Source organism: Perognathus longimembris, chromosome 27, assembly GCF_023159225.1.
Source record: "Perognathus longimembris pacificus isolate PPM17 chromosome 27, ASM2315922v1, whole genome shotgun sequence".
Taxonomy (NCBI): Eukaryota; Metazoa; Chordata; class Mammalia; order Rodentia; family Heteromyidae; genus Perognathus; species Perognathus longimembris.
This window is the reverse complement of record NC_063187.1, coordinates 2,609,723-2,633,957: the sequence shown is the minus strand read 5'-3', so window position 1 is coordinate 2,633,957 and position 24,235 is coordinate 2,609,723. Positions and strand designations below refer to the sequence as shown.

The following is a 24,235-nucleotide window of genomic DNA, read 5'->3' as shown; positions in this document are numbered from 1 at the left end:
GCAGCAATGGCTGTGCCCAGCGAGAACTCAGCGAGGGCGTGGAGACTTTTAAGGTGAGTTGTTTTCCACCGAGCACATTAATTCATTTTCTTGTTGAGATCTGGGGGAGATTTTTTTATTGTGGGTCATCTGGGGGGGCGGGGGGCGGGGGAGACAGAGATAGATGCCCTAAGTTCAAGCCTTGTACTACCAGAAGAGAGAGAGAGACAGAGACAGAGACAGACAGACAGACACAGAGAGAAACAGAGACAGGAACAGAGAGAGACAGAGATGCTCTGAGTTCAAGTCTTGTACTGCCAAGAGAGAGAGAGAAACAGAGAGAGGGAGACAGACAGAGACATAGAGAGATGCCCCAAATTTAAACCTTGTACAGAGAGAGAGAGACAGACAGACAGACAGACAGACACACACACACACACACATTTCTCATGTTCAACATTACCTCGCACCTTAACTCTGGTGGATTTCTGGAAGCCATGTCTTATGTCCCTTCATGTTCATTCATTCATTCATTCATTATTCGGGATGTTTTTCTGTCCCCATAATAATACTTGTGGGGGAAGAGCTGGCTCTGACTAGGGGCGGTTTCTTTTTTTGGCCAGTCCTGGGGCTTGAACTCAGGGCCTGAGCACTGTCCCTGGCTTCCTTTTGCTCAAGGCTAGCACTCTGCCACTTGAGCCACAGCGCCACCTCTGGCCATTTTCTGTATATGTGGTGCTGGGGAATTGAACCCAGGGCCTCATGTATACGAGGCAAGCACTCTTGCCACTAGGCCATATCCCCAGCCCTTAGGGGCGGTTTCTATAAGAAATAATCTCATAATTCACAAGGAGGGAAGGTTGGTGCTCAGGAGAAGATACCAGAATCTTCCCTTTGACAATAATACAAATGCAATTGTAAGACATCCCCCCCCCCCCAAATCATGTGTCCCTTCCCCTCAGCCCGGGAGAGTTTTGCCTGTTCTTTTCTTATGCCCCTGGGCCTCTTTCACTGTCCATTTGAATGAGTGTCACTTGTCACTCTTAGAACGGACTATCTTTTGATTTCACCTGCTGGCTGGAGCTCAGAGCTAGACTCCATCTTGAGTCACCCATTTCCTGCCTTCTCAGCTCTTACTTGGGCTGGGTAGGGACTATGGTAGGGATATACGGAGTCCATAGAAGGAAAGAGATGAAAGATGAGGTTTCTCTTCCAAAGCTATTGAAAAACAAACCACAGCAACAACCACAGCAGAAATACACAAGCATCCAGACCCTGGCTTGCTGTCTAAGTCGGTGAATTCTAATTGTCTGTGCTATTGCTGGGCCTTTAAGGCGAATGCCTTCCCTAAACCCCCCAGTAGCAGATTTGCTCTGCTAATCTACCAAGACTAAGCTCTTGTGCTACATACAGGTCCTTCTTAAGCAAGATGAAGCCCTGGAAAGGCAGGGGTGGGGGGGGGTGGGGGGGGGGAGATTAAAACGGATTTCTATTTGGTAATCTCTAAAGTTCATTTTCTATTGATTCAGCCAGTAAGTTTCTCAAAAGGAGTTAAATACTTTTTTCCCCCCTGCCCTGAAGGATTTTATTTATTCTTTTCTGTTTTGTTTTTTGTGGGACTTGAACTCAGGACCTGGACATGGTCCCTTAGCTTTTCTGTGTTCAAGGCTGGCGCTCTACCACTTGAGCCACGGCACCATTCCCCGCTTTTTCTGTGTATGTGGCACTGGGGAATCAAACTCGGGGCTTCACGCATGCTAGGCGAGCTTTCTGCCACTAAGCCACCTTCCCAGCCCCCTCCACTTCTGCCTTTTGGATAGGTCATTGGAGATTTTAAAAAAAAGTCTCATGGACTTTCTTGCCTGGGCTGGTTTTGAACTGCAGTCCTCACATCTCAGCCTCCTGAGTGGCTGGGATTATCCATGTCCCAAGTCATTTTGTAAGATGTTTTATTTGGGAGACTAGAATCTCACGAACTCCACTTGGGCTGGCTTCAAGCTCACGATCCTCCGATTTCGGCCTCTCCAGCAGCCGGGATTATAGGAGTGAGCCACCACACCAGGCTGGATGTGATATGGGGTCTCCTGTACTAGAGATAGAGGCTGCATGATGAATCATACACGGACAGATCAACCAGTGCCAGGCAGGAAGCACTGAGCCGCAGTCATGACCCATCTGGAACATTCTGTGCTGTTCTTTACTGATAAGTCAGAGGATAAATGATGATTGGGCGCCGGTGGCTCACGCCTGTCATCCCAGTAACTCAGCAGGCTGAGATCTGAGGATCACGGTTCGAAGCCAGCCTGGGCAGAGAAAATCCGCGAGACTCTCATCTCCAAAGAATGAACAACAACAAAAAAGAGCCCTAGCCTTGAACAAACAGGTTCAGTGGCAGCACCTAGGCCCTGAGTTCAAGCCCCAGGACCAGCATAAAAAGGAAAGAAATAAGTAAAATAAAATAGAAATAAAGAGATGATAAATGAGTAATAAGAAAGAAGGTAAAGAGAAAGGAACAAGTGGGGAGAAATGTTCCATTAGTTTGACGTGAGGCAGTCACAAAACTCTATAACTATATACTTATGTATTATATATTTATAAATATATGTTATATGGTATAGAAAGTAATGTGAATGCTATAATGTAGAATATACAATGTGCAATATATTATATAATGCTATTCAATATATGCTATATATAGTAGGTAATATGTAATACCCAGTCTATTCTATAAATATATTCTGGAATATCTATTCTATAAATATACATTATTATTTATGGTCCATATATGCATATATATTATATATTGTATATATAATGTAAATGTATTGTATTTTATATGTGATATATAACTTATATAATATGTGATATATAAAGTGTATAATACACAATATATGGTATTGTGTATATTATATAATGTAATCTATAATCTATCATATTATAGGTAATATAATATATATCATAATATGTATACTATATAACAATACTATCTATAATATATTATATGTGATATATCTCATATTCCTTCTATATAAATCTTCATTCCTTTCTATGTAATATCACATACATAATATATAATATGTAATGTCTATAATATATATCACACATAATATATAATATGGTATATATGAGATATATCATATGCAATATCTAATACATAATATATAATAAATATATATTTATAGTATATTCTTCTTCTTCTTCTTTTCTCCCCTTCCTCCTCCTCCTCCTCTCCTCTTCCTCCTCCTCCTCCTCTTCCTCCTCCTCTTCTTCCTCCTCTTCCTCCTCCTTTCCTCCTCCTCTTCCTCCTCTTCCTCCTCCTCTTCCTCCTCCTCCTCTTCCTCCTCCTCCTCCTCTTCTTTCCCCTTCCTCCTCCTCCTCCTCCTCCTCCTCCTCCTCCTCCTTCTTCCTCCTTCCTCCTCCTCCTCCTCCTCCTCCTCCTCCTCCTCCTCCAGGCTAAAGATCTCATCATCACCCCAGCCACGAGCTTGAAAGCCAAGCCGGCCCCGGAGTCGCTGGTGTTTGGGTGTGAGTTCACGGATCACATGCTCACTGTGGAGTGGTGCGCAGACTCTGGGTGGGGAAAACCTCACATCAGGCCTTTCCAGAACCTGTCCTTGCACCCGGCTTCTTCTGCCTTGCACTACGCCATTCAAGTAAGTGTGTGCGTGTGTGCGTGTGTGTGTGTGTTCACAATCGCTCACCCCCACAGGGTAGGTACCCAGTTGCTCCGTGCTAGGATAAGTGTGGTTGGGCCTGCCTTCCTTTATTTCCCAATGACAGTGGTAAAGGTTGCAGACTGACGCCCCGTGACTCAGTGGAGTCTTGGTGTGTGTGTGTGTGTGTGTGTGTGTGTGTGTGTGTGTGTCTTAAATGTTGCAAACTTCACACTCATGAACAGGGCCCCAGGGGCTCACGCCTGTCATCCCAACTCCTCAGGAGGCTGTGATCTGAGGATTGAGGTTCAAAGCCAGCCCCAGCAGGAAAGGCCATGAAACTCTTATCGCCAATTAGGTAGCCCAAAGCTGGAAGTGGAGCTGTGGCTCACGTGGTAGAGCGCCAGCCTTGAGTGGAAAATCGAAGGGACAGTGCTCAGGTCCTGATTCCAAGCGTGGATGTAGCTCAGTGGTCTGGCACTTGTCAAAGCTTCAGAAAGACCTGGGTTTTCAATTCTCAGCCTGAGGAAACAAAACCCAAAGCAAAACGACTTTTCAATGTTTTCTTAGGAAAACACTCTGAGCCTCCTTGTAGTTTTAGCACTTAAAAGAAAAAGACAACTCCTGTCTTCCATCAGACCTGGGTTGCAGGCCGGGCTGGGTAGCACACACCTTTAATACCAGCACTTCGGAGGCTGAGGCAGGAGGGTGGCCGGATTGAGGCCAGCCCTGGGGTCTGTTGTGAGAAACACACACACACACACACACACACACACACACACACACGGCTGGGAGAGGGTGCAGGTGTGGAGGAGGACGCTTGGAGGTTTGGGGGGTCCCACAGGGCGGATGGGGGCCCAAGGTCTCAGGGGTTCAGGATGGGGGTGGGGGCAGGGGGACTGGTCCCACCCAGGCGGGCTCCCCCCACCTTCCTGCCCACTTTCTCTTCTTTCTTTCGCTTCCCTTCCTCTTTCTTTTCCCCTTTGGTTTCCTTTTCCCTTTTTTTCCCTTTCCTTTTCCCTCCCTCCTTTCTTCCCTTCCTTCCCTCCCTCCCTCCTTCCCTCCCTCCTTTCCTTCCTTCCTTCCTTTCTTCCTTCCTTCCTTCCTCCCTCCCTCCCTCCCTCCCTCCCTCCCTCCCTCCCTTCCTCTTTTCTTCCAACCTCTCTTCCTTCTCTCCATTCTTCTCTCCCTTCTTTTCTTCCCTCCCTCTCTTCCTTTCTCATTTCCTCCCTCCCTCCCTCTTCCTTCTCTCCATTCTTCTCTCTTCTTTCTTCCCATCCTTCCTCCCCCATTCCCTCTCTCTCTTCTTCCCTCCCCTCCTCTTTTCCTTCTCTCCATTCTCCTTTCTTTCTTTTATTTTCTCTTTCTTTCTTTCTTTCTTTCTTTCTTCTTTCTTTCTTTCTTTCTTTCTTCTCTTTCTTTCTTTCTTTCTTTCTTTCTTTCTTTCTCTCTCTTTCTTCCTTTCTCCTTCCTTCCTTATTTCCTTCCTTCCTTCCTTGTTTCCTTCCTTCCTTCCTTATTTCCTTCCTTCCTTCCTTCCTTCCTTCCTTCCTCCCTCCCTCCCTCCCTCCCTCCCTCCCTCCCTCCCTCCCTCCCTCCCTCCCTCCCTCCCCTTCTTGTTGCAGTCTGCCACTGCTCTCTAATTTGCCTTGAGGCAGGCCGGTTGTTCACTAGGGTTCCTTTGGTGGTGTGCAAGGCAGTAAGTGACAAGCCCAGGCGTGACTCTGTTCTGTGTACAAGTGCACAGCCACTTCCTTATTCTAGGAGGGAGAGCTGAGCTGCAAACAGCTTGCCATTGGTACAAACCTCAGTTTACCTCAGTTTACCCACCCCATGTAGGGGGGAGGAGGCCCACGCCCCAGGACTGGCTGATTCTTCCAGGAAACTCAGTGTCTGGAGCGTTCTGGAAGGAGACATTTCCTTGTGCACTTGTGAGTGTGTGTGTGTGTGTGGTTCTGGGATTTGGCCTCAGGTCCTTGCTCTCATTCAGCTGGCTAGCTCCTAGCTGGTGCTCTACCCCCTTGGGCCATGCCCCCAGCTCAACGTTTTGCTGGTTCATTGGCGATCGAGTCTCATGGCCCTTCCTACCAGGGCTGGCTTTGAACCATGATCTTCAGATCTCAGCCTCCTGAGCAGCAAGGATTACAGGCGGGAGCTGCAGTGCCCAGCCAGGAGCGCCGTTCTTGACTAGGTTGTTCTGCTCCTCATTCGAGCTGTTGGGGTTCAGAGGTTCGAGCCTCCATCTGAGCACAAAAATAAAGTCAATCCCTGAGCACAGGGCTGCGTTCACTTAGGCAATGCTCTGTGCTTGATTGCTCTTTTCTCCCCAGTTATTTGAAGGGTTGAAGGCGTTCCGGGGAGTTGATAATAAAATCCGACTTTTTCGGCCTCACTTGAACATGGACAGGATGCTCCGTTCTGCCGTCCGCTCAACTTTGCCGGTATGGAAATTTAAAATAAAAAAAAAATATATATATTTCTGAATGATTAAGTCAGGAAAGTCACCACCGAGGTCTATTTTCTGGTCTATTTCCATGAGTAAAGTGAAAAATAGAAAGAGCAGAGCACCGTGGCTCCCGCCTGTCATCCCAGCGACTCAGGAGGCTGAGATCTGAGGATCAGGGTTCGAATCCAGCCTGGGCAGAAAAATCCATGAGACTCTTGTCTGCTTTGGTTTGTTCTGTGCTGGTCTTGGGGCTTGAACCCAGGACCTGGGTGCTGTCCCTGAGCTTTGATGGTCATTTTGTTCCTCTACCCTTGAGCCACAGCTCCACTTCCGGTTTCCTGGTGGTTCATTGGAGATGAGAGTCTCCTGGACTTTCCTACCCAGGCTGGCCTTGAACTGCGATCCTCCGATCTCAGCCTCCTGAGTCGCTGGAATGACAGGTGTGAGCCAGCTATTTTGGTTTATGATTGATTTGCTTATTGATGTCATTGCACACTGAGAGTCACCTTGACTGTCGCGGCTGGCCTCATTCAGCAGTGGTCTTTTCTCTGTCAGGTGTTTGATCAGCAGGAACTACTGGAGTGCATTCAGCAGCTCGTCAAGTTAGATCAAGAGTGGGTGCCCTATTCTACCGCCGCCAGTCTTTACATCCGGCCTACCATGATTGGAACTGAGGTACACGCCGACCTTGCTCGCTGGGGGCATTCTGGGGGGACAGGTGACCTTTTGTTCCTGCTGAAATGTTGAGCACACCACCAGTGCTGGTGACTCACGCCTGTAATCCCAGCTACTCAGGTGCCTGATCGTAGTGCCCAACCAGTTTAGGCAGCAAGGCCCCTTTGAACCACCCAAAAGCTGGAAGTGGAAGCTCGGTTCAAGCCGTACAGCGCCAGGCTGAAGCAGAAGCAGCTATGCAACAAGGGCTTAGGCCCTGAGTTTGCCGAGTTCGAATCCTGACACTGGCAGTGAATGAAGGAAGAATCGAATGAAAGCGCGAATACATGAATGGCCGTGTGAATGAGTGATTCAAGAAAGGGATGGAGGAATAACTGAACCTAACTTTGCAATTTGAAATTTAAAAATAGGCAAGGCGCTGGTGGTTCACGCCTGTCATCCCAGCGACTCAGGAGGCTGAGATCTGAGGATCAGGGTTCAAAGCCAGCCTGGGCCAGGAAAGTCTGTGAGACTCTCATCTCCATTGAACCAGCACAAAGCTGGAAATTGAGCTGTGGCTCAGGTGGCAGTGTGTTCGCCATGAGTGGAAAGAAAAAGCTAAGCAGGCGCTGAAGGCCCTGAGTTCAGGTCTCAGTAGGGGCGTTGTGCACACGCGCGTGCATACACACACATCTTTTTTTGTTTTATTTGTTTTGTTTTTGTTGCCAGTCCTGGGGTTTGAACTCAGGGCCTGAGCACTGTCCCTGGCTTCTTTTTGCTCAGGGCTAGCACTCTACCACTTGAGCCGCAGCGCCACTTCTGGCCATTTTCTGTATATGTGGTGCTGGGGAATCGAACCCAGGGCTTCATGTATACGAGGCGAGCACTTTACCACTAGGCCATATTCCCAGCCCCTACACACACATCTTTTGCTCTCCATTAAAATGACTCTCTCTTTTTCCTTCCTTCGGTTGGCTTGGCTCGGGTAGAATCCATCTCCATCCTCTAGGCCCTGGGGTGTTCTTGAGACCAGAATAGCCTTTTTTTTTCTCTGCGCACTGAGTGCTTTCTGCCTCTCTTCAGCTTGGAAATCCTTTCTTTCTCTGAATGCCTCGCTGACCCGGAAAGACAGAGGCTTTGGGGGCCTTATCCCTGGGAATCACTGGTCTCCCCCACGGTTTTCTGGTGCCCACAAAGTAAACATAGCCTTTTCACATTTATGTATTTCATTTTATGTATGCATGTGTGTTTTGCACTTCATTTTTTATATTTTCTATGTACTTAACATATGTTTACATGTGATATTTACTTATATATTTATATTGTATATTGAGATTATATATTTACTTTTCTATTAATCATTAGCTTTAATAACAGCAATAATGATTAATTGTTGCTTATTATAATGATTATATGTATATATTTTTATTTATATGTCATTTATATATTATGTACACATTTTTGTTTTTGCCAGTCCTGGGGCTTGAACTCAGGGCCTGGGAACTGTCCCTGAGCTTCTTTTTGCTCAAGGCTAGCACTCTACCACTTGAGCCACAGCGCCACTTCCGGCTTTCTCTGTGTATGTGGTGCTGAGGAATCGAACCCAGGGCTTCCTGCATGCTAGGCAAGCACTCTACCACTAAGACACCTTCCCAGACCTCAGTCATTCTTTTTTTTTTTTTTTGCCAGTCCTGGGCCTTGGACTCAGGGCCTGAGCACGGTCCCTGGCTTCTTTTTGCTTAAGGCTAGCACTCTGCCACTTGAGTCACAGCGCCACTTCTGGCCATTTTCTATATATGTGGTGCTGGGGAATCGAACCCAGGGCTTCAAGTATACAAGGCAAGCGCTCTTGCCACTAGGCCATATCCCCAGCCCCTCAGTCATTCTTGTATTAGCACTTTTCTCGTTTGTTGTACTGAAGGCTTGAGCACTGTCTCTGGGTTTTCTGGTTGTTTTTTTTTTTTTTTTTTTTTTGCATAAGGCTGGTGCTCTACCCCTTGAGCCACAGCTCCACTTCCAGCTTTTTGGTGGTTCACTGGAGGCCAGAGTCTCTCAGATTTTGTTGCTGGGAGGGCAGGCGTGAGCACCAGTACCTGGCTTTGTTTATTTACTCTCGGAAGCAATGGTGTGACCAGCTGTGAGACATCTAGTTTATTTCAGAGAAAGACAATTAACTGCAGTGACCGTGGAGGACAAATAGGCTTAAGCCAGGACTCACCATGGAGAAGTTATTCTAGCCTACAGTTTGCCCACTGGCTAAGAATAAAGAGATCATCAAGAGCTGTTAAAAATAGAAATCCACTTAATGGAATCATTCCTTCATTTTTCCACTTGCGTGCTCGGCACTGCCACCTAGTGGCCTGGTGCAAGGCTGCGCCTCCGTTAAAATCAGGACGGGAAGAGAGCCAGGTGCAATGTGTATTTCTATTTGATTCTATTTTCTTGCTGTGGACCTGGTTACTGCTCTCTCTACCCCCTGGACCCAGCTGCCAGCCAAGAACAAAGCGAATTTGTCATAAAGGAAAAGTTTCCAAGCCCCTCCATTATGGTTCCTTGGAATATAATGCGGGTTGTGTAAAATACATGAGTTCCCGGTGCAAAACAAGTTACAAGTGTTGGGGTGATAGTTAATGAAAATGCTATTACTTTTATTTATGGATATATTATTTTATCCAGAAGTGGAGAATCCGGTGAAGCCATTTATGTGAGGCTCACCGTATTGTGTCTTACCACTATGTTGAGAAACTTCTCAATCTCATATCACCAACATAGTGGCTCACACCTATAATCCCAGCTACTCAGCAGGCTGAGATCTGAGGATCGAGGTTCGAGGCCTGCCAGGATCGGAAAATCCATGGGACTCTTATCTCCAATGAATCACCAAAAATCCCAAAGTGGAGCTGTGGCTCAAGTCATAGAGTATTAACTTTAGCAAAAGCTCAGGGACAATGGCTGGGCACTGAGTTCAAGCCCTAGAATCGGCATTAAAAAAAAAGAAAACAACCCAAACAACAGAACAAAACAAAACAAAAACTGAAATAACTTAACTACAAAGCAACCCCGAAAGATGCTTTGTGCTGAAGCTATGAAGGTGACATTGTACTTTTGGTTTTCGTTGTTGTTGTTTTGTGCCAATCCTGGGTCTTGAACTCAGGGCCTGGGCCCTGTCCCTTAGTTTATTTTTTCTACAAGGCTGGCGCTCTACCACTTGAGCCACAGCTCCACGTGGTGCTTTTTTCTGGTGGCTCATTGGAGATGAGCATCTTACAGACTTTCCTGTCAGGGCTGGCTTTGAAGACCTTGATAGGCTTGTTGTGGCTGTGCTTTTCCAGGCTAACCCCCTCTGTTAGACAGTTGCTGGTCTAGCCTCGACCCTGGCCTGGCTTCGGCCTTGTGACTCACAGGTGTGTCTGCCGGGACTCTCTTGCAGCCTTCCCTTGGGGTGAAGAAGCCCAGGAAAGCCCTCCTCTTCGTCATCCTGAGCCCCGTGGGGCCTTATTTCTCCAGTGGAACCTTCAACCCCGTGTCTCTGTGGGCCAACCCCAAGTATGTCCGAGCCTGGGAAGGAGGAACTGGAGACTACAAGATAGGAGGGTAAGTCCCTCCACGTGTCTAACTGACAGCCTGTCATGGCCACTGTACTTTCCTAGGCTGACTTCTCTTCACCAGGTAGATAAAGAAGATACATGGATAAGAGGAGCATCGAGGCCCTGTGCTGGTAGCTCACGCCTGTCATCCCAGCTACTCAGGAGGCTGAGATCTGAGGATCGTGGTTCAAAGCCAGCCTAGACAGGAAAATCCCTGAGACTCTTATTTCCAATGAACCACCGGAAAACCGGAAGTGGAGCTGTGGCTCAAGTGGTAGAGTGCTAGCCTTGAGCTTGAAGAGCTCAGGGACAGTGCTCAGGCCCTGAGTTCAAGTCCCATTACCAACCACACACACACACACACACACACACACACACACACACACACACACACCCCGTCAACGACTAGTTTGAGATGTTACTCACTTGCGGGGTAATGCTGGGTCACCCCAGGCCTAGGACACCCCCATAAACACACAGAAACTAAGCACAGAAACGTAGGCCCGTGTGCAGGTGAGCCTGGTACAGTGTTTTCTAAGGAATGGTGTAAATTTGGCACAGACAAATTTGTTTTTGGTCCGTCATGGGGCTTGAACTCAGAGCCTGGGCGCTGTCCCTGAGCTTTTCTGCTCAAGGCTGGTGCTCTACCACTTGAGCCACAGCTCCACTTGAGCCACAGCTCCACTTGCGGTTTTCTGGTGGTTCATTGGAGATCAGAGTCTCATGGGCTTTCCTGCCCAGGTTGGCTTTGAACCATAACACTCAGATCTCAGCCTCCTGAGTAGCTGGGATGACAGGTGTGAGCCACTGGCTTGGGGCTTGTCTCCTATTTTGTTTATTCCGCAGTGATTGTGGCTAGGACTTGGGATAACCTGAACCTCAAAACACGGAGAACAAATCGTAAAATCCCGATGAATCATCTGGAGATAAAAAAAGCAAGTCTGGCTTCTAAGTAGCTTTTATGTAATGAACATCAAAAACCCCAGATCACCCGCGTTCAGAACGGATGGTCAACAGTCAGTTAACAGAGTAAAACATAAATGCCTTTCTAACAACCGCCATAAAACCAGAGGACAGAGAAGTTCAGGAAAAAGACTGTGGGTTTAGTCCTGAGTAGATCTCTTATATTTTTTATATTTATATATAAATACATATTGTATTGTAATGTATACTACATACAACATGTTATATAACTACAGTATACATTATAATAATACATATTTATATTTATAGGTATATACTTATGCTTCTATTTTAAGCCTAAGTAGACCTCTTATATTTTTTATATTTATATAAATATATATTTATGTTGTATTGTAATATATATTGCATAACTTGTTATGTAAATATAATAATACATACTTATATTTATAAATATATGCTATATATTTATGCTTATATTTTAAGCCTGAGGAGACCTCTTAGATTTTATTCCAGATGATTCTGGATTTCTGTAGGTTCAATGTGGCAAGGAAAACTAACATTTATTCAGTAGAAGCTACACTTATTTTAATGTGTGTGTGTGTGTGTGTGTGTGTGTGTGTGTGTGTGTGTGCAGGTCCTAGGACTCGAACTCAGGACCTAGGTGCTGTCCCTGAGCTTTTTCATTCAAGGCCAGCACTCTATCACTTGAGTGACAGCCCCATTCCGGTAGTTCTGGTAGTTAATTGGATATAAGAGTCTCATGTACTTTCCTGCCCAGGCTGGCTTCAAACTGCCATCCTCAGAGCTCCGAGGAGCTGGGATTACAGGCGTGAGCCACCTGTGTGTACCTCTTACTTCTTGTCCGATGAGGATGTGAAGATTCTGATGTGCTGTCGAGGAAGACCCACACAGGGAAGCCATTAGCTTCTCGAATGTGTTTCCTCTGATGTTGGGCACTCAGCTACCGAGTGCTGACTGTATATCAGTACTAGAAATATAATATATTGCCCCTGTCTGCATGTGAATGGAAGACTTGAGCGAATGACTGCAGCATGATGGAAGGATAACTAGCAGACTTCCTCTTCTTCCCAAGGAATTATGGCTCCTCGCTTTGGGCCCAGTGTGAAGCTGCTGACCATGGATGCCAGCAGGTGTTATGGCTTTATGGAAAGGATCACCAAATAACTGAAGTTGGGACCATGAATCTCTTCCTCTACTGGATAAATGAAGATGGAGGTAATCCATTTTGATTTCAGCTCTGCTGAGTTCTACTGTGGGTGGTAGGACTTGAACTCAGGGCCTGGGCGCTGTCCCTGAGATTCTTTTGCTCCAGGCTGGTGCTCTCCCACTTGAGCCACAGAGCCACTGATTTTCTGGTGGTTCATTGGAGATGAGTCTCACAGACTTTCCTGCCTGGGCTGGCTTTGAACTGTGATCCTCAGATCTCAGCCTCCTGATTCGCTGGGATGACAGGTGTGAGCCACCAGAGCTTGGCTCATGTCTGTTTTAGGTATGGGTGCTTCTTTACTGCATTTAATACCTTGAATGAGCATTACCTTTCTTTGCTTGTGTGTGTACCATGTGCCAGAACTGGATTTGTCTACCTTGGCTGGCAGAGCTTAGCCTCCTAAATAGCTGGGATTATAGGAGTGAGCTACAAGCACCCTTCCTTCCTTCCTTCCTTTCTCCCTCCCTCCCTCCTTCCATTTGTTTCTCTCTCTGTCTTTATATCTCTTTTTGCTTTTCTTGTTCTCTCAGCCGGAGATGTTAGGGGCTCTTCAGATTGCTGACATTTATATAGCATTGAGCTCAATGGCTCACAATGGGGGACAAAACAGGTGCACATTTTTCCCATTTGTTTTTGATCCTGGTAGAGAATTTAGAGCCCCATTTTTAGGCGTGTTTCTTCTCCTAGGGTGTTTGTAGCTCATTTCACTCATGAATCCTCAGCTTTGGCTCCCAAGGAAATCTTTCCTCTACTTTAGCCTTGTGTGCCTGTGTTATTTGGCTCTGACAAAGAGGAGAGCAATGGTTCAGATGCGGGAGGACGTGGAGCTGGAGAGACACAACAAATTGACCTTTCCATTCAGTGTGTAGACACGGCATTGTAGGTGAGCTTGGCCTGGCTTGCCCTGGCTAGAAACTTCTTCCTGTGGCTCTTGGCCTGGGAAAAGCCAGACATGGCCTGAGATTTTCCCATCCCCTGCTGGGTATCTTTAACACTGAAAACCAAAATTTTACTGGAGATTCCAAAGTTAGATATGATTTTTATACATATATGTATATATATATATAAATGTAAAAATATACAACACACATGATTTTATATATAATATGTAATATATGTGAATATATGTTACATGTAATATTCAGCATGCTAATATACTAATAATACATGAACATATAATATAGAAACAATTTATTAATATTATTAATGCAGTACTATATATTACATATATTTATAGTATATATCAAATATATATTAATAACACTCATACTAACTACATTAATATAATACACAATATGTAATATATAACATAGAAATACACATTATAATATAAACATATTACACATAATATATTCTATAAATGTATATATAATATACTACATTATGAATAGTATATTATATATTATGCTATATTATATATAATATATGTATAGTGTGTATTAAACACTATTACATATACTATATTATGTATATATGTATAGCATAAATATATACACCGCATGCATATATATAGCATATGTATATACTATACATACATATAGAGAATAAGTATATGTGTATTATATACTTATGGTCTGTATACACATATATCCTATATTATGTATGTTACATATATAATATACTGTATGTTAATAATATACTAATCTAGTGTATATAATATATGTCATGCCTCATGTATTATGTATTATATGATATGGAATTATGCATTCATAATTAATCTATGTGTGCACTCATCCACATATATCCAGTGTGTGTATGGGCATGAAATGAGCTCTGCGGTTCCTCCCATCCACCCACCCGGACCACCCCACACTTCCAAAACAACCCAAAACCCACAGTGGGGCCATTCACAAGGGCTCCTCCCGTCTCTATTTGTGGATGGAAGAGCTGTCCATGGCTAGACGCCCGGTACGAATCACACCCTATGTGGTTTCACCAGAAAAATGTCCTGGTGCCACCCGTTCTAGAAAAGTTCTGTCCAAACACCATTTCTCTGTGGCTTTTAAAGGTCGGGATACAAATGGCCGGCTTGTCTCCTGACTCTTGCGAAGTGTGTTAGCTGGGAACAGATGCTGGTGCACACGCCTGTCATCCTGGCTTCCCAGGAGGTAGAGATTTGAGAATTGGAAGTCTGGGACACTCTCATTGCCCCCCACCCCCCACCCCTGGCAAAAGCCAGAAGTGGAGCTGTGGCTCAAGTGGTAGAGCACCAGCCCTGAGTGAAAAAAGCTCAGGGACAGCGCCCAGGCCCTGAGTTCAAGTCCCGGGACTGGTGTGCACAAGCCTGTGGGAACACACACACAAACACAGACACACACACACACAATCATGATCTAACATTTGAAAGTATTCTAACTCCTTGATTTTCAGAGGAGGAGCTGGCCACGCCTCCCCTTGATGGAATCATTCTCCCAGGAGTGACCCGACAGAGCATTCTGGAGCTGACTCGGGACTGGGTAAGGGGCCTTTGACACGGTAACCTTGTGGTTGTTGGTGGTGGTGGTCCTGGGTCTTGAACTCAGGGCCTGGGCGCTGTCCCTGAGCTGCTTTTGCTCAAGGCTGGTGCTCTACCACTTGAGCCACAGCTCCACTTCTGGTTTTCTGCTGGGTTATTGGAGATAAGAGTCTCAGGGACTTTCCTACCTGGGCTGGCTTTGAACTGTGATCCTCAGATCTCAGCTCCCCCAGTTGCTACGATGACAGGCATGAGTCACCAGTACCCAGCTTAAAAGCATTTTTTAAGTGGACCCTTACAATGTGAATAACTTGCATAATAAGCCTAGAGTAAAAAGTCATCAATAACGGAGCTCACCAAGGTTCTCTATGCTCTTATGATTCCTATCAAATGCACCATCTTCCTTTGGTTGAATAAAAAGAACATTCTGGAAGGACCATCTTGGCCCAACTATCTAATAGATGTTTAATAAGAAGCTCTTCCTGCTGTTTGTTGGTTAATCAGACCTAAGAGTCTCACAGATTTTCCTGCCTGGGCTGGCTTCGAGCTGGGATCCTTAGATCTCAGCATCCCGAGAAGCTGGTATTATAGGCGTAGGTTACCAGTGTCCGACTGACATTGAGATGGTTATTTGGCATGCCTTGTTGGTTAGAGTTTGTGAACCCCATATTAAAATGTACCCCCCCCCAAAAAAAAATCAGGAGAGCTGTGGTATGTTCATAGGAGAAATGCTTAGAAGCCCAGATAGTACCAATGCTCTGAAAAAGACTGAAAATAGAGGAAATAAGTTATAAATAAAACCCCAGTTCAGCATGGCCCAACTGCTACAGTCTGGCTGGCATGCCAACCATTTAACAGTTGCCAACCATTGGTAGAACTTTCCAGCAGCTCGCCCTGTCCTAACCGTGTGTGTGCTTGCCAGATAAGCTTTGAAAGCTAGGGAATTTGTTTTATTAAAGGGGGGAAAAAATCAATCAAGAACAGGAGATTCGGTGACAGTTTGGGCTTCCCACCTTGCTGATTTGCTAGCAGGAAAATTAAATTGTTTTTAGGAAGGGCCTCTTTTTTTAATTTTTATTTTTTGGACTCCTTAGCTATACTTTATTTTAAAAGGTTATTTTTACACAGAGTGAGCCATAAAGGTGCCAAAGGCATGTAAGAGATTATCAGTCTTGCCAGACAAAGTCTCGCTGAAAGAGGAAGGAGAATGAGTGGCATCTATTTATTTTATTTTATTTTGCCAGTCCTGGGCCTTGAACTCAGGGCCTGAGCACTGTCCCTGGCTTCTTTTTGCTCAAGGCTAGCACTCTACCACTTGAGCCACAGCGCCACTTCTGGCCATTTTCTATATATGTGGTGCTGGGGAATCGAACCCAGGGCTTCATGTATTCGATGCAAGCACTCTACCACTAGGCCATATTCCCAGCCCGCATCTGTTTATTTTAATTCTCAGTTCCCTGACCTATTGGATGTCTAGCTTTCGAGTTCAAGATTAGGACTAGAAATAGAATTGTCACGCTATACATGGAGATTTGATCGGAAAATGTATGCAGACTATGTGTGTAAGGGTGTTTGGAATTAATGAATTTATGAGAGTTGATCTGTGACATCCAGAAAAGTTACAAAGCTGGCATACATGAAAACTATCCCCACGTATCTACTGAGTGGCTCCCGCCTGTCATCCCAGCAACTCAGGAGGCTGAGATCTGAGGATCGCGGTTCAAAGCCAGCCTGGGACAGGAAAGTCTGTGAGACTCTTTATCTCCCATGAACCACCAGGAAACCGGAAATGGCACTGTGGCTCAAGTGGTAGAGCGCTAGCCTTGAGTGAAAAGAGCTGAGGGACAGTGCTCAGGCCCTGAGTTCAAGTCCCAGGACTGACAAAAAGATTAAAAAAAAAAAAGGTAATTGCCTTTTCTTTCTCCATCTTTCACACAGGGTGAATTCAAGGTGTCGGAGCGGTATCTAACCATGGGTGAGCTGGCAGGTGCATTGGAAGAGAAGAGGGTAAAGGAGATGTTTGGGTCTGGCACGGCCTGTGTTGTGTGCCCAGTTTCTAACATCCTGTACCAGGGCCAGGTGAGCAAAAGTCATTCTTCAGTGCCTGCTGTTCATTACTCACCATCCGCCTGGAATGAATTTTATGGATTTATTTATGTATTTTTGGTGCCAGCCCTGGGGCTTTGAACTCAGAGCCTGGGTGTTGTCCCTGAGCTGCTTCTGCTCAAGGCTGGTGCTCTACCACTTGAGCCACAGCTCCACTTCCGGTTTTCTGGTGGCTCATTGGAGATAAGACTCTTGTGGACTTTCTTGCCTGGGTTGGCTTTGAACCGTGATCCTCAGATCTCAGCAGCCTGAGTCGCTGGGGTGACAGGAGTGAGCCACCAGCTCCCAGTATTTTTTCAGCCAATGCTAAGGTATTTTATTTGATCATGCTATCTGAGAAACAAAACACTGAATACTATAAAGTTATTTCTACTAGCATTTTGTTTTTAAACAAGGTTAATTTCTGGAAGTCACAGCGTGCCAAAACCAAGAACAGGAAGACGTGTTCTGCATTAGCAAGAAATCCCTGTGTTAATAAGTACATTAGAAGTAAAATACACTCAGCCACAACAACTGGGGGAAAAGTGCTTGTAACAATTAGTTCTTTTTTGGTGTCGGTCCTGGGGCTTGAACTCAGGGCCTGGGCACTGTTCCTGAGACTCTTTTGCTCAAGGCTGGCGCTCTACCACTTGAGCCATAGCATTATTTCTGGCTTTTTCTGAGTAGTTTATTGGAGATAAGAGTCTCATGGGTTTTGCTGCCTGGGCTGGCTTCGAACCGTGATCCTTAGATCTCAGCCTCCTGAGTAGCTGGGAGGACAGTTGTGAACCCCAATGCCTGTCTGTATTACAGTATTCTCGAAAGATTAATTGGCTTAAATGACTCATGAAATCTACATCCCATTAGTTTCTAAATTTGACCTTATAATTTTCTTTCCTTTAATCATTGGATTTATGTTTTCTTCACTTTGTGTTATTATAATTTTATTATCTTTTAAGGTTTTTTTTTTTTTGTCTTCAGACTTTTAAGTCTCGCTGTTTCATTGCCTATGGTATTTAAACTTTAAGCTTATCACCGAATTCCAGATCCAGACTGTTTCAAGGAAAAATATTCTATTTTATATGAATATTGATACTCAATAGTCTTTTTTAAAGAAGGAGAGTAATATGTTTCTAGGTAATATAAATTGGTTCAATTCACTAAGCAACGTTGGCATCTGCTAAAAAAAAAATATATATATATATATAAATGTATATATATTTAAGCTCTATTATATTTCACCTCTGGAAATAAGTTTATGGAGTTTAACATGTTTTTAATGGCCCTGTTTTAAGAAGCATTTGGAACCAAATGGTTCATCTAATTATCCTATTACAGCCCTGAGCATAATAAGGTAGATGTTTAAGAACACGACTTTTCTACTAAAATCAAATCCTTGAGGCCTGAACCAGCAAGCCTCAGCTAGACATGAAGAGCAGGCAATCTCTTTCACCTGTGAATTTATTAAATCAACGCTTTCCAAGACTGGGGAGCTTGCGATCTTTTTTCCTCATAGAAGTTTCTAGAAGCTTCTTCGGTGTAGGTCTAGACTTGCTTTAACTCATGCCCCTGAAATGACTGGTTCTAACGTGTGGCAACATAGATTCTTCGGGTCTCATTCTTAGCCAGATGGTGAGATGGGAGGCAGAATGACTCCTCCTTCTAGATTCCCAGAACCTTGAGGGGTTGTGGGTTATTTGAGGATAGAAATATGTCTCCCCAATTCCCCTTATTAACTCAAAAGACTGCTATGCAAACTGACAAACCATTCGTGTCCTAAATTCCGTTGGTAAGGAAAAGAAAGGGACAACTTGTTTTTGTCTGAGTGCGTGTGTGTGTGTGTGAGTGTGAATGTGTGTGTGTGATTACTGGGGCGTGAATTCAGGATCTGGCACTATTCCACTGTTTCTTAGCTTTTTTCTTTTCCCCAGGGCTCTACCACTTGAGTCACAGCTCTACTTCTGGCTTTTTGCTGGTTCATTGGACTTTGTTGCTTTGGCTAGCTTTGAACTCTGAGTCTCAGATCTCTCTCTCTCTCTCTCTCTCTCTCTCTCTCTCTCTCTCTCTCTCTCTCTCTCTCTTTTGCGAGTCCTGGGCCTTGGACTCAGGGCCTGAGCACTGTCTCTGGCTTCTTTTTGCTCAAGGCTGGCGCTCTGCCACTTGAGCCACAGTGCCACTTCTGGCCATCTTCTATATATGTGGTGTGGGGAATCGAACCCAGGGCTTCATGTATGTGAGGCAAGCACTCTTGCTACTAAACCATATTCCCAGCCCTCAGACCTGTCTCTTGTATGGCTGGGATTACAGGCGTGAGTCACAGTAGCCCAGCTGGTATCTTAATAGCTTAAAAAAAATTTTTTTTTAAATAGAAAACAGTCTTAGGTGTAAGGAATTACTGTTCATAAAGCATATGTTATATAGTCTTTAAGTTATAGTCACCTGCATTATAGGTACAATACGTATGTTAGGTTATAGTCCTTAATTTCTTGGTGTCTTACCTGTGTGATTGCGGCAAAGAGCATCATTTTATAAGGCTTTGACTTGACTTGTATTTCTTTGTATTTCCTAGACGTTACACATTCCAACTATGGAGAATGGTCCCAAGATCACAAGCCGTATCTTCACCAAACTGAACGACATCCAGGTAAAAGCTTGTTTTAAAATAGTACCAAGAAGCTGAGCATTGGTGCTCACACCTGTAATCCCGGCTACTCAGGCGGTTGAGATCTGTGGATGCTGGTTCGAAACCAGCCTGGGCAGGAAAGTCCATGAGACTCCTCTGTAGTAAACCACCAAGAAGCTGTGGCTCAAGTGGTAGAGCACCAGCCTTGAACACAAGCTCAGGGACAGTGCCCAGGCCCTGAGTTCAAACTCCAATACGGGCACACAGAGAGAGAGAGAGAGAGAGAGAGAGAGAGAGAGAGAGAGAGAGAGAGAGAGAGAGAGAGAGAGAGAGAGAGAGAGAAGAGAAAAGACAGAAAAAAGTAACAGATCATGCAATCCTGGGATCCAGGAATCTGTCCATTCTTTTACTGAGCAGAGACCAACAAATTCTGAATGGAGCTCAGCTCAGAAGCAGCGCCTCCCCTCCTCCTTATTAATTCACAAAGACAAGGCCATTCATAATCAGAAACCACATCTTTCTTCCTCAATTATTTTCTCCTTGAGCTCTGAACTTCAAGTTTCTAAGTAATTTTCTAACAAGATGGCAAATTAGTGCTGTCAGCCATCTACAGGGTTGTCTGTTTCTAAAAAAATCATGTCAGTAATTATGACAAAGGAGCTGCAAATAGCTCCACACTTTACATTTCATCTTTTCTTCTTTTTTTTGGGGGGGGGGGCGGCATGGTGTAGAAGTGTCTATGTCTCCTTCCTTGCAGAAGAAGGAAATGGGTAAAATCTAGATCCCTTGTCAAGATGGTAGGTGGGGGTGATGGCCCCCAAACCACAGGGTAGATTTTTGTTTTAACTGTATTACTATGTAAGAATAATTACCTCTAAGTTAATTATTCAGGCCATTTATTTAATGAGGCAGTTAGATTTCTGAGTGGGAGATTTCTCTATTATATTATCTCTTAGGAAAGAGCATGTACAATGAAGGTTTTCAAAACTATCATCTGTCCATCCATCCATCCATCCATCCATCCATCCATCCTATCTCCCTCTCTCTCTCTCTATCCATCCCATCTATCTATCTATCTATCTATCTATCTATCTATCTATCTATCTATCTATCTATCTATCTATCTATCTATGTATCTATCTATCTATCTATTTTGGTGCTAGTCCTCGGGCTTGAACTCAGGTGCTGTCTCTGAGCTTTTTCATTCACCTGAGCCATACCTCCACTTTACCTTTTTGGTTGTTACTTGGAGGTAAGAGTCTCCTGGACTTTCCTGTCCAGGCTGGTTTTGAACTGCGATCCTTAGAACTCAGCCTCCTGAGTAGGTAAGATGATAGATACGAGCCCTGCTCTTTCGTTTCTTTTTATACCACATTCACCATAGGGTCAAGATCCAAGTAGACAGACAGTGATTTTTTTTCAGCACAGGAATCCATAGCTAAGTGAGACACTGAAGAAAATACTGAAGATGGAGAATATATTGCTTTAATATACTAACACCACTTACGAGGAGATAAGAGGGGAGTATCTTGGACTAAGTTCTATCAGTCAGTTTCATGTTATTCAGATGAAATACTCAAGCCAACTAACTTTATAAAGTAGGAAGGTTTATTTAGCTCACAGCTTTGTAGTCTCATAGTCCAAGATCAGTGGGCCTCTTGATCTTTCTTTTCTTTTGCCAGTTGTACACCTTGAACTCAGATTCTGGGTGCTGTCCCTGAGCTTCGTTAGCTCAAGGCTAGCACTCTACCACTTGAGCCACAGCACCACTTCTGGCTTTTGCTGAGAATGTGGCACTGAGGAATCGAACCCAGGGCTTCCTGCATGCTAGGCAAGCACTCTACCACTAAGCCACCTTCCCAGCCCAATCTCTCCCTCCTATGTGCGCTTTTCTACTGAAACCCATTTTCTTGCTTTTCTTGTAGTATGGACGAGAAGAAAGCGACTGGACGGTTGAGTTACCCTGAAGGAATCATTCTACCCAGATGGACCATTCTTTACTTTTCCTTTTGGTGTGTGTTAGAATTTCACTAGATTTACAACCTGTTAGTGGTTGTGCAAAGCGTAGTTGGAATCATTAGTGTGCCATACAACTGATTGCTTTCCTTGTGCCACAAGACACTGCCTTGGGGTTGAATGGGTGAATGGTGTCTAGACACGTGGTGTGGTGGTGGTGGTCACATGACATAGATGGTTTCTGATTTATTATGTGACCATCTCCAACCCACTCAGACTGGAAACGATGCCCCCCTTATACTAAGGTATTTCTCCTCCACCATCTGAGCGCTATCTTTTTTGTGTACATCAGAAAGGTGATTGAGTAAATTTCATAGGTCATGTGTTTGGTGTATTTATCCTCATGATTGTGTGCGTGTGTGTTAAAATCGTGACTTGGAAAACGTGGATTTCCTCTGTCAAGTAACTTGAGTCTATTAAATCTAATGTAAGCTCACCTCTGTGGAGGCTCACATATTGGCACCATTGTTGGATCCATTGTAAGCAGGACTAGAGGAGCTGGGATTTTCCTTTCTAGAACCTTTGGTATCTTCCCATGCCTGCCCATGTTGAGCTTCACAGTTCCTGTACGGTAAAACCTCATGGTAGAGTATGTGAATGAATGATTCTGGCTGTGTGTAGCAGTCACCTGCTGTCTCGGCCTTCCACGGATCACAGTTACAAAATGGCGCCATGGACTCTTAAATCATCACAGTTACAAAATGGCGCCCGGTGTTGGAAAAAACCATTGTGTAGGGGGAGACAGTCTTGGGATGCAAGTGGTAACTGTAAGGAATTTTATGCCACTGTGCCAATCAGGTGAGTGTGATATGAACTGTTAAATGCATGTGAAGTTGAGTGTTCTGTGTTCACTGTGAAATGTAAACGAAGCTAAGTGTTCATTGCAAAGTAAGCGGAGGGGTGCACCCTGACTTTTATACTCTATTTATTGGGGGGGGGTGGGAGGGGGAATGTGTAGGTGCTCCTCTCTGCTGAATGGAACTGAGCGCTTGGTTAAGGCACAGAAAGATTAATTACAAAAGATCTTTTCCTCGTGCATTATAATGTGTATCTATTCCTCATTCGTCCTGGGACTTGAACTCAGGGTCTGGACACTGTCCCTGAGCTTTTGGGCTCAAGGCTAGTGCTCTACCACTTGAGCCACAGTGCCACTGCTAGCTTTTTGCTGGTTAATTAGAGATAAAAGAGTCTCACGGACTTTCCTGCCCAGGTTGGCTTGGAGCTGCGATTCTCAGATCTCAGCCACTGAGTCGCTGGGATTACAGGCGTGCGCTACCAGAGGCTGACTAGCTAGCCTGTCATCTTTCTTAATGTGGCTACCTAGGAAAGACATTCAGGACATATTCAGGACATTTTACCTATCAAGTGACATGCAGTAACTGGGCTGATTTCTGTGAAAAGAGGAAATGGTATGTTTGCCTTTCCTTCCTTTCATTGCTGGCTTATATAATTTCAGCAAGAATGTCACACACAGTTTCACAAGAATGTTACAGTGTCACTAGGCAGTTATTCGTTCTGCAAGACTTAATTTATTGTAACACTAATCGATCATTTGTGGCTGAAGGTAAATCTGGGAACATGGGAAGCTCATCTGTTTCAAAAAAAAATCACCAAATTAATATTGTTGCTGATATCTGCCTAATTGGCTGCAATTATTTAATGTCTCATTGGGTGGCAAAATGAAATTCAGCAATTCGCAGGCAAATGACTGTCAGCAGACGGTAGCCACCCCGGGGTCACGAATCACTTCATTTGCAGGTTCTAATCTTCCTTTTGTTGTTAATTTTTTATATAAAGACTGAGTTTGTCAGCTTCTCCCCACCCCCCCAAAAATCAAGATTAAAAAAAAATAATAATTGGTGAAAACTCTGAGTACTTCCTAAAGAGATTTACTGAGAGGATATCTTTTTTTCCCCCCTCCTAGTGGTGATGTGGTGATTGTGTCATTTGTCTGAGATTGTATTCCTATCTCATCAGAAGAAGGGTCAAACTTCTAGCCTGTATAATATTTTCTCTGGTCCAGGGCAGATAATGGAATGAATGAATGGCTAATATCTGCGTTGTTACCCTATGCTTTCAAAAGGACCAAAGAAAAATTAAAAATGGTGGGGGGGGGATAAAAAAGTACTGAGAAATCTTATTAGAAAATTGTGTATTTTTTTTCCTCGGTGTAGTGAACTATGTAATTAAATGTCTTCTCAAGATAAGGGGATATATATATATATATATACACACATATATATATGAGATAAGATATGGGATATATATATATATATATATATATATATATATATATATATATATGAGATAAGAGTCTCAGGACTTACCTGTCTGGGCTGGCTTTGAACTGTGGTCTTCAGATCTCAGCCTCCTGTATAGCTGGGATGACAGGCGTGTGCCACCAGCCCCTGGCTAAAATTCCTGTTTGTATTTTTTGTTGGTTCATATTGTACCTAAATAAGAGATCTTACCTGCCTTCAATCTGAGCACACTTAGCCTTTTTTAAATTATTTTTTTATTTTTGGTGAAGGCCAGGAAATGAGCCGAAATCTTAGGCAACTGGTACATGTACAGTTCCAACATTT

General features: G+C 44.3%; 1 protein-coding gene across 1 annotated transcript; it reads left to right on the top strand.

The window, feature by feature from the left end:
* On the top strand, positions 1–22,437 carry Bcat1 (branched chain amino acid transaminase 1). Its single transcript, XM_048335168.1, has 10 exons — positions 1–53; positions 3,432–3,632; positions 5,963–6,073; positions 6,634–6,753; positions 10,163–10,326; positions 12,337–12,479; positions 14,842–14,927; positions 16,865–17,005; positions 19,581–19,655; positions 21,560–22,437. The coding sequence occupies exons 2-10, from the start codon at positions 3,522–3,524 to the stop codon at positions 21,599–21,601; spliced, it is 993 nt and encodes a 330-aa protein (XP_048191125.1). The 5' UTR covers positions 1–53; positions 3,432–3,521; the 3' UTR covers positions 21,602–22,437.
* The last annotated feature ends 1,798 nt before the right edge of the window (positions 22,438–24,235 follow it).

Coding starts and splice junctions, on each gene's coding strand:
- Bcat1 (XM_048335168.1), top strand. CDS start 3,522: ATGCTCACTGTGGAGTGGTGCGCAGACTCTGGGTGGGGAAAACCTCAC. Junction 3,633..5,962: donor CCTTGCACTACGCCATTCAA/GTAAGTGTGTGC, acceptor TTTTCTCCCCAG/TTATTTGAAGGGTTGAAGGC. Junction 10,327..12,336: donor GGAGACTACAAGATAGGAGG/GTAAGTCCCTCC, acceptor CTTCTTCCCAAG/GAATTATGGCTCCTCGCTTT.